Here is a 15,001-nt window from a genome sequence, read left to right as displayed (position 1 = left end):
TTAGCTATGTACCTGTTTTGTCCCCTATCTCTATTTATTTTCATTAAATCATGTGAACCTCAAGAGTTTCAAACTAAGTTAACATTATGTCACATAACACAGTCATTTACTGTTGCTGTCATTGTTTTTATTCTTATCATTATTTTTATTCTTATTATTATTATTACGACACGTGACTCAGCGGTGTGTCGGGTGTGACGTCACCCCTCCCCCCACCCCCTCTGAGCGACCAACATGGAGTGAGGCAGAGATGGGGCTCGTCCAGCATCCTCCTCACCGACACCAGCCGGTCACCGCCATCCAGACCGGCCCGGCGGAACGGACAGGATGCGCTCCACGGGCTGATGACTGATAGGTGCTGGAGGGATAACAGGACACATCTGAGGTTGCAAGAACACAGATCAGGACGCGCAGTGCGTGGGAGGGAGCTGCTGCCGCGTCTGCCGCGTCTGCCGCGCCTGCCGCTGCCGCGTCTGCCGCTGCCGCGCCTGCCGCGTCTGCCGCGCCTGCCGCTGCGGGCAGAGGAGCCATGCAGGAGCCGCAGCGCGCTGCGGCGGCGGGAGCTCGACACTACCGGAGCTGGAACAGGAAACAATGAGCGAGGACACGCACCCAGACGAGTGAGTACCCCCCCCCTCCCGCTCCACAATAACACCCCCATCATGCCGAGGCTGTGGCGGGGACGCGCGTGTGCGCGCTGCTGCTCAGGTGTGTGCTGTGATCACGTGGTTAGGTGAGGGTCTGTGAGGATGGGGGTGTCTGCGGGACCACGTGACCAGGGTTGAGTTGACACCTCTGAGGCTGCTGTGAGTCATCATATCACCATCAGCTGGTGGTTCTGCTGCAGGAGTGCAGAAGGTTCTGGTTCTGGTTCTGACAGCTGTCCTCACACCTCAGGGCCACGTGACCACTATTTACAGTCACCTGCAACCCCCCCCCCCCCCCCCCCCCCTTCATGTTTGATGGTTTGTGTGATTAAAAGTGTCTGAATGATTATCATGCACATGGTAGATCAGTGGGATAAAGATCCACAGAAGGATGTTTTCATGCTGAACTTGTAGATGGTTTCAGATTCTTTGGAGACTTGATACTTTAAAACTGTTTCAACACCGTTGTCACGTAAAATAATTTAAAATGATGGAATAGAAATAACTAGTAGTTTATGAAAAAGGAGCAATAACATTGTTGCAGTGTAATTACCAAAAGCTTGTGAAAATATGAGGAAGTCAAATATGGCTGTTGTGAACTCTGGTGATCATCAGGAGTGTCTGTTGCCTGGCAACAACTGTAGTGATGACGTCATAGGCAGCAGGTAACACAGGTGAACTCTCAGCAGACAGCAGCTGTGCATCTGGAGTGCACAGGTGCTCCTTCACAGTCACAGTCACATGACCAGGGTCCCAGTCACATGACCAGGGTCCCAGTCATGTTACCAGGGAGGAGCTTCTCTGGATGTGGAGGACCAGTCAGTGACCACTCCGAGTCTCTCCTGGATGAGTCCAAGAACTAGGGTTGCCACCCGTCCCGTAAAATACGGAATTGTCCTTTATTTGAGAAAAAAATGTTGCGTCCCGTATTGAACTAATACTAATACTAATACTAATACTAAACTAATTATTGAAATAAATTAACCTTTACACCATATTCTAGTTGAATTATTGAAATAAATTAACTTTTACACCATAGTCTAGTTGAATTATTGAAATAAATTAACTTTTACACCATAGTCTAGTTGAATTATTGAAATAAGTTAACTTTTACACCATATTCTTCACCTGTAGCTATATTATACATTTGGGCTGATGTGGACATACAGTAGCATAGGAGGATATTTCAGTTGCTAGTATGGTTGGCTGTCTGTACAGTCATGCAAGTTCAATGCTATTAAAGCACTTTAAACTTTAAATCAAAGCATTTTGTTTTTTTATATACAAATTTTATATAAAAATAAACACATTTTTATTCAGTTTAGAAGTTTGGGGGCTTTTTTCTTTTGGCTCCTGCGCTGCTGAAATCAGGGCGTCCCTTATTTCTATTTCTGAAAGTTGGCAACCCTACCAAGAACCCTGCAGAGGAACCTCATCTCAGCTGCTTGTATCCTCCATCTTGTTCTTCCAGTCACTACCCACAGTTCCATAGGTGAGGGGAGGAACGTAGCTCCACCGGTGAACAGCGTCTCACCTCTCTGTTCGCCACGACAGACGCAGATCCACCTGTAGATATCCTGCTGCATTCTTCTCTCACTCATGAACAAGACCCTCAGATGCTGAAACTGCAGAACCTCTCTCCTGACCTGGAGAGAAGAACCCATCCTTTTCTGATTGAGAAGCATGGTCTCAGGTGTGGAGGTGCTGGTTCTCATCCCTGCCGCTTCACCCTCCGCTGTAACCTGCTGCGTGTTTGAGAACTTCTTTGAGAATTTTGAGACTTCAGTTCAGTTCAGTTCTCGTATAGAGCTGGTTTAGAACCTATTCATGTGCAGTTTCAGCGCAGTGCTATCAAAAACAACCCACTTCATTCAGTTGTCTTCCAGTTTAATTTAATTTGTTGTAGTTTTATACAATTATACAAAGTTCATGTGATTCCAGAAGGCGGTAACAGTCCAACTAATGAAACAACACTACTTGTTATCAGAGTGTACACAGAAGTAAAAACTCGCTGATACTTCTGTTCAGGGCCAGCCCAAGCCTTCATGGGGCCCTAAGCAAAATGTGATTTTGGGGCCCTCTATTACTGCCAATAATACTGATTATTGATCCTTCACACACCCACTATAAACTTATTTCATGTTCTTCCCTGTATACAAATACACTTGTAAAACTAGATGTAAGAACTTTTTGTTGTAGTTAGATTGTAATCCACAGGGATTAAGACCATGGAAGCTACAACAGATTAACACATTTGCAGAAAAATCTTTCAATTCATATTTTGCAAAGTCAGCAACTGCCCCTACTGGCCACACAGAGAAGCAACATATAAAAGGTCAAAGAGCTGCACAGTTGCAGCAGTGTTGTTTCCATCATCCTATTGTCAGCCTGGCATGTTTTTACCAATCTACGGTTTTTAATATGAAATGGTAGCAAATTCAGTGTCATCTACAGTGTAGGCCTACTAAAAGAAACAAAATAATCAAATAGATCATTTATAAACCATTTACTGTAAACACGTTATCTACGTTATTTTTGATTTTAAATAAACTGCAACAGCAATTTGAAGTGGAACAACAACAATTAAGTGCAACAACAAAGTACTACAAAAACTAGAACTCTAATTAAAATCACTCAACTTAGATAAACAGTACCTCATCAATATGTTCTCCATATAAGAATAAATTCAAAATTACAAAAACAGACATAATTAAATAGAATAAACAAATAAAGTCTGTTTTTGCGACATTGTGGGCCATCAACCCACTCCTCAGATGCGAAGTGCCGTGCGCAATACACGGTTGAATGAACACATTACCAGGAGCTCTGGAGAGGCAGTAGTCAATATGCCACCAGTAGTCTACTCTAGTCTGTTAACATAATATTGTTTATGTAATCATATTAATTATTGTGTTTTTGTACAATAACATACCTTTGATAATGTATGAATCATCACTCACACGTAAAAAAAATTCTTTTATTTTTTATTTTATTTTTTTAACTCTTGGGGGCCCCCTAGTGGTCACGGGGCCTAAGCAGCCGCTTAGGTCGCTTATGCCTTCTTTTTCAGCAGTATCAGTGAGTATTTCTGATAATCTTAACAAGTATTGTGTAGCACTGATGTGTCCAGAGGTTTTGTTTGAACCCCAGATGCCGTCTGGACTATACTCTAGATCTGGATCGATTCTGCTCCGTTGTGTAAAGGTCCCGACTATGAACGTCTTCTCGCCACCCCGACCTCCTCCCTGAGTCCAGTGCACATATATCAAGACCATAATCTCATCTGTGATTGCGCTTCTCTCTTCTGCAGTGACAGCTACATTGTGCGCGTTAAAGCGGTGGTGATGACCAGAGACGAGTCGAGCGGCGGCTGGTTGGCGCAGGACGGTTGTCTGAGCAGAGTAGGCGTGTGCAGGATGCTGCCGAAAGAGCTGCTGGGACGCAGCACCTTCATCATCCACGGAGAACGTCTGAAGGACCGGCAGGTGAGTGAAGACAACCTTCACAAACTTCTCTGTGTAGAGGCTGTAGAAGAAGAAGTGGTCCAACCTCATCTGATGTCACCAACAAGGGTTCTGAAGATGATTTTGAAACATTTTTTTCATGGTAGTGCATGACATCATGTTTTAGAGATGCTGGAACATGCCCACACTGTTTCTGTCGCAGTGGTGTCACCATTGAAACATCTGTGGACTAGTACAGCTGAAACCAGGACTAATAGAGCTGAAAGCTGGACTAATAGGCTGGCCTTTATTGACAATTGAAAGACCGTTTGTTGAAAGCCCAATCTGATTAGAAGGGACAGCATTCATCCCACCCGGGATGATGCAGCTCTTATTTCCAGAAATCTGGCCAATATTAGTAGACACTCCTCCTGACAATCCAGGGTCCAGGCCAGGATGCAGAACTGCAGTCTTACACGCTTCTCTGCTGCTTCTCGAGGACCAACGCCTACCAATAAAACTGTAGGAATGCATTATGTAAGTGGGGATTCTAACAAGGTGCCTAGCAAAATAGAATTGGTTGCAGTTCCCCGCCCTCCAAAAGTTTACCAGGTGTGGTGTGATACAGGCATTAATCCAAATAACCTTGCAGAAATTAAAACAAATGCGCATTTAGTAACAATTAGAGACTGAAACATTAGATGCGGACTACTAAATATACGATTGTTGAGTTCCTCTATTAGTAAATGATCTAATTACAGAGACCAGGAGTGATATTTCCTGTTTAACAGAAACATGGCTACAGGAGGAAGTTAGTTTGAATGAATCGACTCCGCCCGGCTACTTTAATCATCATATTCCTCGAAGCACGGGCCGAGGCAGAGGAGTTGCAGAAATGTATAACTCCAGTCTTCAAACAAAATCTAAACCTAAATGCGATTATAATACATTCAAAAGCCTCATGCTTAGTCTGAAACTCCCGAGCTGGAAATCAGAGAAGCCAGTTTTGTTAGTGGTAGTGTACTGGCCCCATGCTGGTGCTGCTCTAGAGTTTCTGTCTGAATTTTCAGATTTCCTATCTGGTTTATTGATCAGTACAGATAAAGTCATCATAGTGGGTGACTTTAACATTCATATGGATGTTGAAAGCCATAATCTTAAATTAGCTTTTAATTCTCTTCTATAATCAATGGGCATCTCACAAAAAGTAAACAAACCAACGCACTGTTTTAATCATGCCCTCGATCTCGTCCTCACCTACGGTGTTAAACTCCATGTCGCCTGTAAACTGTCGCACATCACCCCTCCTTCTCTTCTCTTCTTCTCTTCCATTTTAATTTATTAATAAGAAGTATCTCATAACCATCATTGTTGTCCATCGTTCTTGTAGTTTGTTGTGCTAGTCTGCCCCCTCTTTTTCTGTTTTGTGCATGTTTGCAGGCCAGAGCTTCAGGAGCTGCATGCTGACCTGCAGTCCCCCCCTCTGATCATCCCACTGCTTGCTTCCACCTGTCTGTATGGATGTCATTCAGAGTCATGAAAAACCGGCTTCACAGCTGGTCCTCAAAAAACTGAAGGGTGACATCACAGAGGGAATAACTAGTTTTTCTGATGAAGTTTTTGGCTCCAGCATACTGGCCCATTTGAAATGGCCTCTTCAATCTCCTTCACGTCATGAAAACATAATGATTATTTACTCTTCATGTAGTAATTATTCTGAATTCATCCTGACCAAACTATGCCTTCTCCTCCACAACAGCAGTCGTCTGCAGTGGCGGACAACGGCTGAAGCTGTTCTTCTATATTTGGTTTCCTTTTATCAGGTGATTCTGGAGTGCATCTTGAAGAAGGACCTGGTCTACACGAAGGCCACGCCCACATTCCACCACTGGAGGGTGGACAACAAAAAGTGTGGTCTGACTTTCCAGAGCCCGACCGATGCTCGAGCATTCGACCGCGGGGTGAGGAAAGCACTGGAGGACCTGACAGAAGGTGCGAACAGGAAGCGGCAGGTCACAGGTTCAGTAAGAAGCTGCACTCAGAGTGTTGACACTAAATTACGCTAAAGATTCAGTTATTGCTAAGTAATAGATTAATTTCTGTAACATACCAGAGTTTGTCATACTGGCACTGGAACCTCCACTGTAGACCATCTCTGTTCCTACACACTGTTCCTGAACTTTCCTACACACTGTACCCGAACGTTCCTACACTCTGTACCTGAATGTTCCTCACAAACGGTACCTGAACATCCCTAGCGTTTTATTGTGATTTGATTTATTTATTTAAACATGTATATAGTTTTAACTCTGCCCACATTTTCTGCTTTTAGTAATTTATTTTAAATGAATTTATTCATTCATTTATATGTTCCTGCTATACTTATTTTTTCACTCAGGTTTTTTTTTGTATTAGTTTTTTTTCTTTAGCTTTTTTCTCAAAAGATTAAAGCTAGTGTTTCGTCATTGCTGCTTTAGTATTAATGTTATTGGTGTTATAATAATATTATTGATATTACTGGTATGTGTGTTGTTTTTATGTGAGCAATCATGATAATCTGTTGTAGTGGTTGAAGCTGGGAGAGATAGTTGTTTTGTTTTTTTTAATTGTTTGCTGTTCAGTTTTAGTGATGTAAAGCACTTTATGTTGCACAAGTTATATAAAAGCCGCAATACAAATAGTTTGATTGATTGATTAGACCAGTGGAGGTCACTGACATGGAAGAGGTCACGCCACCTTACTAGTTTATGGAAGAAGTGCATGCTGGGAGACCTAGTAGAAGAGCATTGCAGTAGTCGAGATAGTAGATGGTGCTGGTCTAAAGCAAGAGCTGTTTGTGTGATTAGCAGTTATGATCAATAGATCAATATTAGGGATGTTTATTGATGGTAGCGGTCCTTCCTCCATGTGGATATCTCTGAGAGACAGATGAGGTAGAAGCTGAGACTGGGTGGGTCCTCAGGTGGGAATGATGGGAACAGTTGGGTATCATCAGCGTAGAAGCATTAGAAGAAGCTGTCAGATGAAATGAGGACATTAAGAGATTCATTGAAGTTCACAGTTTCAACATTGTTCCTATTATTACTTAGGGTGCTTTCACACCTGTTTGGAGCAGTTGTTCCGGAACAGGGAGCGTTTCCCCCTAAAGATCGATTCATTTGGTATATATGAACACAGCAATTGCGCTCGGATGCGGCACAAAACAAGCGAGCCGAGATCACCTAGGAGAGGTGGTCTCGGCCCGATTCCATTCGAGACCTGGAGCGGTGCGTTTTTTTATTTGGAGTGAGAACATAATCGACACAGCAACTGACACAACTCCATTCATTGTGTATGTGCTACCGCGACGGAGGGAGAAGAGTCGGCACAGCATCCACCACCTTCTCTCCTATTGGACGTGCCGAGATGTCGTCCCAGCGTGGCACGGTGAAATTAAAAAATTTTCAATTCAGCGCAGGGTTTGCGCTGCGCAAACCCTGCGGCGGGCGCCTTCTCGCCCGCAGAGCGCTCCGCTCTTGCACCGCGGTAGCACATACATGAATGTGATCGCCGGCGGCGGCGGTCTGCGCTTTGCGCCCTCTCTGTGAAAGGGGCTTGTTGTTTTTCCCAGGGTGCGGAAGAGGAAACCCCTCCCGCATTTATCTCTGACCAATGAGAGAATAGCTGGTTCAGCATGGCATTTGTTAACAGCTTTGAACCGCTACAGACGCTTGCCTTGTGAACACAAACCCCACAAACGAGAAACGAAACAACTGTATCGATTTAGCCCCTAAATCGGAACAAAACAAACGGGCCACAGGTGTGAAAGCATCCTAAGTCACGTTCTTAAACAATCTAGCCCTCGAGAAATGGGCCGCTGTCACTGGACCTTCTTTTGTGAAGTAGTAGAAGAACCAGACATGTAACTGCTAATTGGAGGTTTCTCTTTGATTACTTGTTGACTGTATTTGATGATCTGCACATATGCCAGCTTTGATTATTGAATAACCACTTAGATGTTATCCAGAGTAACCGGGTCATCTTGACATATCTTCTCTCTGACCTGCAGGGTCCACCACGTCCTCATCCACGCTGCAGAATGAAGCAGAGCTCGGGGACGACGACGTCTTCACGGTGAGACGTTTGTCTTAAAGACATGAAAACCTGTTTCATAAACCGGGGAGGTTTACATAATCTGTCGATACTGTTGCATTAAAGACAGAAAAACACCTAGTAGTCACTGAAAACGTTGAAAAAATTCCAACTTACTTGAACGGGGAATCCTGTGAATTTTCAAAATAAAACACCACCGGCAGCTTTGACTCGCATGTGGACGTTAACCTGTGGAGGCTGTAGGTTATCAGTTCGGAGGAGATGACTCACGTACGAGGAGATGTGGTGGCTGGTAAGCATGTATAATTCTAGAGACATGGTGAGATCTTCACCTTCCAAGGTGCAGACTACCCGAGCATTCTCCTTCAGGTAAACTCGTAATCTTACGAATCCAGCTGAGAAGACAGTGCTGGGAAGTGCTCCCACTGAGACTTGAGGGCAAAGCAAAGCTTCTACACAACCCCCACTTCCTGTTGAACTCAAGCTTGAAGAATTTACATGAGATACTGATGAGTAAAAACATGTGGAAATGAGTCAGCAATTGTAGATATCATGACACAGAATTCCTCCTGCTCATGTCTTCTCTCTGTCCTGCAGACCGCCACCGACAGCTCATCCAACTCGTCTCAGAGGAGAGAACCGGTGACGCACACGCTTGCTCCGGCCCACTTCTGTGAGCAACGACGCCACCACTGCATCCTGCACCACGAACAGAACCGTCCATCGGATCGCTACTTCCTGGATCCAGTGAGTCTACTCAGGCACTTCCACTGAGAATCTTTTACAAATAATTTGTGGCATTTCAATGAGGGAGTCAAGGGTCTGTTTGGGAAGATCAAGCTTAACAGAGCTGTAAACGGGGAAATATGAGGCTGGGGTTCCAGCTGAGGCACTCAATCATGTTAGCGGGGCAGCCAGCCATGGTACCAGTCTGAGCAGAGAAGGCTGCCAGTCATCTACAGCACCAGGTGACCTGGTGGGCCCCAAAAAAACTGGTCAAGAGCAACGAGGAAAGGAAGGAACAAGCTGGTGATCCCAGACATTGTCAGGATGAGCCATTAATGGTTAAAGAGGTGAGCCAACGGCATCAAGGAAGGAGGCTGGAGATGTGAACGAGGGAGACGGTCCTCACCTGGATGGATGTGCTTGATCCCACAGGACCTTCTTCACTTGGTCTACAGAAGACGCTCTTCCAACCCCTGCAACGTACATCTCTGGTAGTTTGAAAACAGCATGCAGTATCTGTGATGCCCTTGAAGCATCAGGTTTGAGACATTTGTCTCGGATGTTTCCCTGCGCTATAATGAGAGAAGTCCATAAATAACCCGCTCATTTGCAGGACTGTGGCACTGGAAGACTTGGCCTCTGGAAACCCGTTTTGGAGTAACAAATCCTGCTGTCCAGATTACAGTCAAAGCAACGGTACAAATAATGATGCAAAGAAATCTTTCAATCCAACTTGGATGCAAATGAGGGTGGACCTGAACCAGTGCATTCATTTTCACTAAAATAACATCCGTCCAGCCAGACATTGTCCCGTCACCGATCTCTGTCAAAACAATAATCGTGGCAGTTCTGAGACGGACATGTCTCCACAATTTGTCCTTCAATGAATAAGGGAGCAGCATCCTCCTTCTGTTTCCTGAAACACACAACCACATGTTAGGAATGTGGGCCAAAACAAAGTCTGGGCACTAGGCTGGGTAGACCGGCGAGACAGTTTGGGGGGCCGTCCTCAGGGCCGAGCAGATGGGACAGAGGGACACTCTCGGGACTGGGCAGACAGAGTCCGGGGGGGGCGGCTTCGGGTGCGTCCGGGACCACCACTGGAACAGGGACAGGCTGAAAACACCTGTGCCCACCTCGAGCCAGGCGTGTTCCCCAGAAGGGGGATTCCTGCTCCTGCCAACAGGTCCCTGTCCTCTTCACCATCTGGTGAAAGAACTCCACTCTGTCAGGGTAGAAGAACTTGTACAAATCGAAAGTCTCTCCTGCTGGGTCCATGATGGCTGGTCCGTTCTGTTAGGAATGAGATTGGAGTAGGACCCAGATGCAAGAGACCAGGAGGCAGGAGTTTCAAAAAATTGTGATTTATTATGTTAAAGGAGCATGAGGCTCCTTTTAAGAAATGAGACTCTCTAGCGCCACCCTTCGCCACAACGGCCGTTGGGGGTACTGCAGCCAACAGTGAAGCCGGTACGGGAGAACGGGGAGAGCGCACATGCAGCGTCATGTGACGTCACATCCGCAGCCCAGCGCGGGAAATTCGGGACCGAATTGCAGCACATTTTGCAGCACACAGCCTGTTCAAGGCAACGGAGAGATACACTAGAGGGATCATTCTTTTTGATTTGGAACACTTCATCTGACATTATTACTAGAAAACTTAAAACGTACACGAATTTTTTTCATAAATCCTGCCTCAATCCTGCTTTAAGCTCCTTTAAACAAACAAAAGCACTGCTGAGCAGGATAAAACCTGAAAGTAAAAACACGGAGGGAGGAAACAGCAGGGAGCAAGGGAAAGACAAGACCAGATATACAGTACACAGAGGGGTTAACGAGACACAGGTGCAGACGATCAGGGCAGATGGGAAACAGGAAGATCAAACCAGAACTGAAACGCCAAAGACACAGGCTTCAAAATAAAACAGGAAACTATCAGAACCATAAAACCACATCCTTTGTTCTAGAAATTCAGGGAAAGGGAACGGTTATCTGTGGAGTCGGTCTAGAGGCTTTATGACTGGTACCGGTTCTTCATCAGTCTCAGCTCAGTGGTAACGTCCATGAACTCAGTGATGTGTGCGTGCTGGTGTACAGTCTTGTGGGATGAGGACAAAGATAACTCAGGTCACAACCCTGCGGAGCCCAAGAGATTGAGTGTCAGGTAGGGATGGGCGATATTTTACCGTTCACGATAAACTGTCAAAAAAATTGTCCACGGTAAGAATTTGTCATCTCGAGGTAAAAACGATAAATTCCCGTTGACGACGGAAGGAAGGAAGAAATGAGCCAGAAAGAAAGAAAGAAAGAAAGAAAGAAAGACAGACATGAGCCAGAAAAAAAGAAAAAAAGAAATAAATAAATAGAAAGAAAGAAAGAAAGAAAAAAAGAAAGAAAGAAATATAAATGAGCCAGAAAGAAAGAAAGAAAGAAAGAAAGAAAGAAAGAAAGAAAGAAAGAAAGAAAAAAAGAAAGAAAAAAATGAGCCAGAAAGAAAGAAAAAAATGAGCCAGAAAGAAAGAAAGAAATGAGCCAGAAAGAAAGAGAAAGAAAGAAAGAAATGAGCAAGAAAGAAAGAAATGAGCAAGAAAGAAAGAGATGAGCAAGAAAGAAAGAAAGAAAGAAAGAAAGAAAGAAAGAAAGAAAGAAAGAAAGAAAGAAAGAAAGAAAGAAAGAAAGAAAGAAAGAAAGAAAGAAAGAAAGAAAGAAAGAAAGAAAGAAAGAAAGAAAGAAAGAAAGAAAGAAAGAAAGAATAAATTGATGATGTTTTTGTGTAACAAACATGGTGGATCTGAGAGCGAGATAGATTTATAGTTAAAAAGGTGGAGTTGAATTGGTATTTTTTTATCGTCATTTTTATCGTTATCGGGATAAATGCCCGAAATGATCGTGATACATTTTTTAGTCCATACCGCCCATCCCTAGTGTCAGGGAGGAACAATGGTGGGGCTCCAGCCTGACCTGTGACCGCTTGGTTAGAAAGTCCATTAACCACCTGTATGTGTGCTGGTTCCCACCCAGGTCCAGCATGTGGGCCTGGGTGCGGGCTGTGTTGTCCTCTGAACAACCTTGGGCCACCCTGTAGGCAGCCTTGTTGTGCACCAGAACCAGCCTCTCGATGGTGAGATCTACAGGTCTGAAGACATTGAAGCTGCTGCTAGAGGTTCTTGGGGACGGGAACGATGATGGCAGATTTAAAGCAAATGGGGACGATGACAGGTTGAACATTTTCATGAATCGCTCTGCCAGCTGATCGGCACAGTCGCTGAGTTTCCTCCCCGGGATGCCGTCGGCAGCTTCCCTGGGGTTAACACCTTGGAGTACCTGCTGATGTCCTCTGTGCTCAGAGTGAGCTCAGGGGGTTGTATCAGTTACCTCAAAGCAGGCAAAGAGAGGGTCAGGCAGGGAGGGGATGTAGGTGGTGAGCTGCTGCATGACGTCCATGGTCTGGCTTCACTGTTGTCCTGTTTCCTGCTGGTGGTCCTCTTGTCTTCCTCAACGCCTCCTCTTAGGTTCATGTACAGATGTACAGATTTGTGTGCGCTTACCGCTGATGCCTCAGCTACAACTGATGAGTTCTTTGAAATGATTAGAAACAAACAGATGTCGCAATGGCGTTTTCATCCTCTGAAACTAACGCCGTCCTGCATGTCTCTGCAGGCAGTGCACATATTTTCCCGTCACGTAAGCTTCCCGGTGGAGGAGGAGGACTCTGGACGCGCCAACTCCCACCACCGAACCTGGCTCACCGGCTACGAGGACTACCGGCACGCCAACCCCACGCGGGACAAACTCCCCCAGCCCCACAACCCAGAAGTGTGCGTGCAGTTCACCAAACGTGAGCATCCCAAACACAACTACTCCTACCCGTATCCGCTGAGCTGCGACCTGCGGCGAGCCTGCCACGGTAAACCCGGCTGCCTGGATGTGGGCGGCGGCCACAGGCCCATGGTGACGCTGCAGCCGCGAGCCCTTCAGCCCAAAGGTAAGCAGCAGTCGGAGAACAAGGATCATCTCCGCTGCGTTTACTGCCAGGACATGTTCCACCGCGAGGACAACGGGCGGGGCCGCTGCCAGGAGGCCCCCGACCCCATTCAGACCTGCATCCGGCGTGTCAGCTTCATATGGTGCGCCGACAGCCTGCTGTACCACTGCATGTCGGACCCGGAGGGCGACTACTCGGACCCGTGCTCCTGCGACACCAGCGACGAGCGCTTCTGCCTGCGCTGGACGGTGCTGGTGGGTCTGTCACTGCTGGCGCCCTGCATGTGCTGCTACGCCCCCCTGAGGGCGTGCCACCGCTGCGGCGTGGCCTGCCACTGCTGCGGCGGGAAGCACAAAGCCGTGGGCTGAGGGGGTCGCGGGCCCCGCCCACCCCACAGAGACTGGACGGTGGAGCCGGAGAAGTAAAGGCCGCAGTGATTTCTGTCGTTGTTGTTGTGGTTGTTGTTGTCGTCGTGGTTGTTTGTCTCATTTTCCAGAAGGAAGTGGCAAAAAAGAAAAAAAATAAGTGTTTTCTTTGCCCAATCGCTGAGGACCAAAAGGCCTCGCCAAGAAAACTGTTTCCAACATAAAACATCACATCATGTGTAAATATGTATATTTTCAGGTGACACTCAAAGACTGGAATCAAAGCAACAGGACTTCCTGTTGTCGGTTCTACAAGACGCCTCGACGTCCATCCAGAACAACTGATGTTCAAACTGAACTGAGGAACTCTTCTGGACAGAAGCCAGAACGTCGTCAAAAACCGCTGAAAGGAAGTGCTGTCGCGTTGATTCGAGCCTTTGAGGACCATCGTGACCTGGATGAGTGAAGGTCTGCACCAGCGCAACGCTAACACGTTAACACACAGCCCGGATCGGTTAAAAAAATGCAAAAAATTAGGATTAGGTTCTTGATCCACACTGTGTTCCTTCAGACGGTGGCGCTCGCCCACAGCATGGTTGGTCAGGCCTCCCACCTGTGATGTCACATAGAAGCTGAACCGACCCGGACTCCTCCTGGACCGCTCCCGTGAGCAGTTCTGTATCACAGAACCTGGCGGCTGGGGTTAATTAGCTTGTATACGTGAAGCGGTAACAGCTCAGTGCTCTTGTGGTCCAGTCTCACCACTGTAGTGTGACCCCGGTAGTGTGAGGTCACAGGAAGTGGCCTTGAGGTCACGAGCTGGCTCTGATTTGGGTCGTGACATGAGTCACATGGCTCATATGAGGTCCAGTTTCGACAAGCTTGGATGTGGGTTACAGCAGCTGTTGTCAGGATTAACCTCTTTGAACTCCAAAGCATATCTTTTAATTAAACGATTCATTTGCATGTTAATTATTTTTTCCTGACCAATATCAACTCCGTGTAGGACTTCGACAGCATACTGTGACCGGGTGATAGTGAGGTATTTATGTTTTAATGCGGTGAATTTCCCAGAGGTTTACGTCCCAACAGGAACATCTGACCAGTCCAACCGAGAACATCGTCTGGTCCAATGACATGAATGAAACAAACCTCCGTTCAGGACTTGTAAATCGTAAAGAAAATACATGATTTTACCTGAAACGTCTGTCCAGCTGCTACCCCAGATCTGAAATGACTCGGCTTCTTCAAGCTTTGTCGCAGGAACTCCTCACAGCTTTGACGGGTTGAGCGTCAGCTCCTGAACCAACTAACTCACCACATTCTCCTCAAAATGGGATGTAAGACGTATTTGATCTTTTTACTCAAATTTTATTTGCAAATCTGCACAAAACCTGATGTGAACAGACAAACACGTCATTATTGTGCATCACAATTGTTAACGGTTCTGTACTGACGCCTGACCTTCTAACCTTCAGTCATGACTCAAAGACTCAAAGATTTGGACCGTGTCTGATAGATATATGGCCGAGTTTAGAAGGCAAAACTCAACGCTGTCATCCACGACCACATAGAGAGAAAAGGTGTGGGCCATTACTGGCTCAGTCCTTTGTATCTGGGGCGACCACGACCACGACCGTGACCACGACCGTGACCACGAGGATAACCGTGACCCCAACCACGACCAAAACCACGACCGTGACCAAAACCGTGATCACAACCATGACCACGACCATGACCACG

At 46.1% G+C, this 15,001-nt stretch overlaps 1 protein-coding gene across 1 annotated transcript; it reads left to right on the top strand.

Moving 5' to 3' along the window:
* Positions 1–235: 235 nt before the first annotated feature.
* Positions 236–14,907, top strand: spred2a (sprouty related EVH1 domain containing 2a). Its single transcript, XM_061732930.1, has 6 exons — positions 236–620; positions 3,958–4,132; positions 5,914–6,082; positions 8,139–8,203; positions 8,780–8,929; positions 12,569–14,907. The coding sequence occupies exons 1-6, from the start codon at positions 595–597 to the stop codon at positions 13,259–13,261; spliced, it is 1,278 nt and encodes a 425-aa protein (XP_061588914.1). The 5' UTR covers positions 236–594; the 3' UTR covers positions 13,262–14,907.
* Positions 14,908–15,001: the final 94 nt, after the last annotated feature.

The sequence above is a fragment of the Cololabis saira genome, chromosome 1 (genome assembly GCF_033807715.1).
Source record: "Cololabis saira isolate AMF1-May2022 chromosome 1, fColSai1.1, whole genome shotgun sequence".
NCBI lineage: Eukaryota > Metazoa > Chordata > Actinopteri > Beloniformes > Belonidae > Cololabis > Cololabis saira.
The sequence above is the reverse complement of the archived record's forward strand: the minus strand, read 5'-3'. Positions and strand labels throughout refer to the sequence as shown.

Coding starts and splice junctions, on each gene's coding strand:
- spred2a (XM_061732930.1), top strand. CDS start 595: ATGAGCGAGGACACGCACCCAGACGA. Junction 621..3,957: donor GAGGACACGCACCCAGACGA/GTGAGTACCCCC, acceptor TCTCTTCTGCAG/TGACAGCTACATTGTGCGCG. Junction 6,083..8,138: donor ACTGGAGGACCTGACAGAAG/GTGCGAACAGGA, acceptor TCTGACCTGCAG/GGTCCACCACGTCCTCATCC.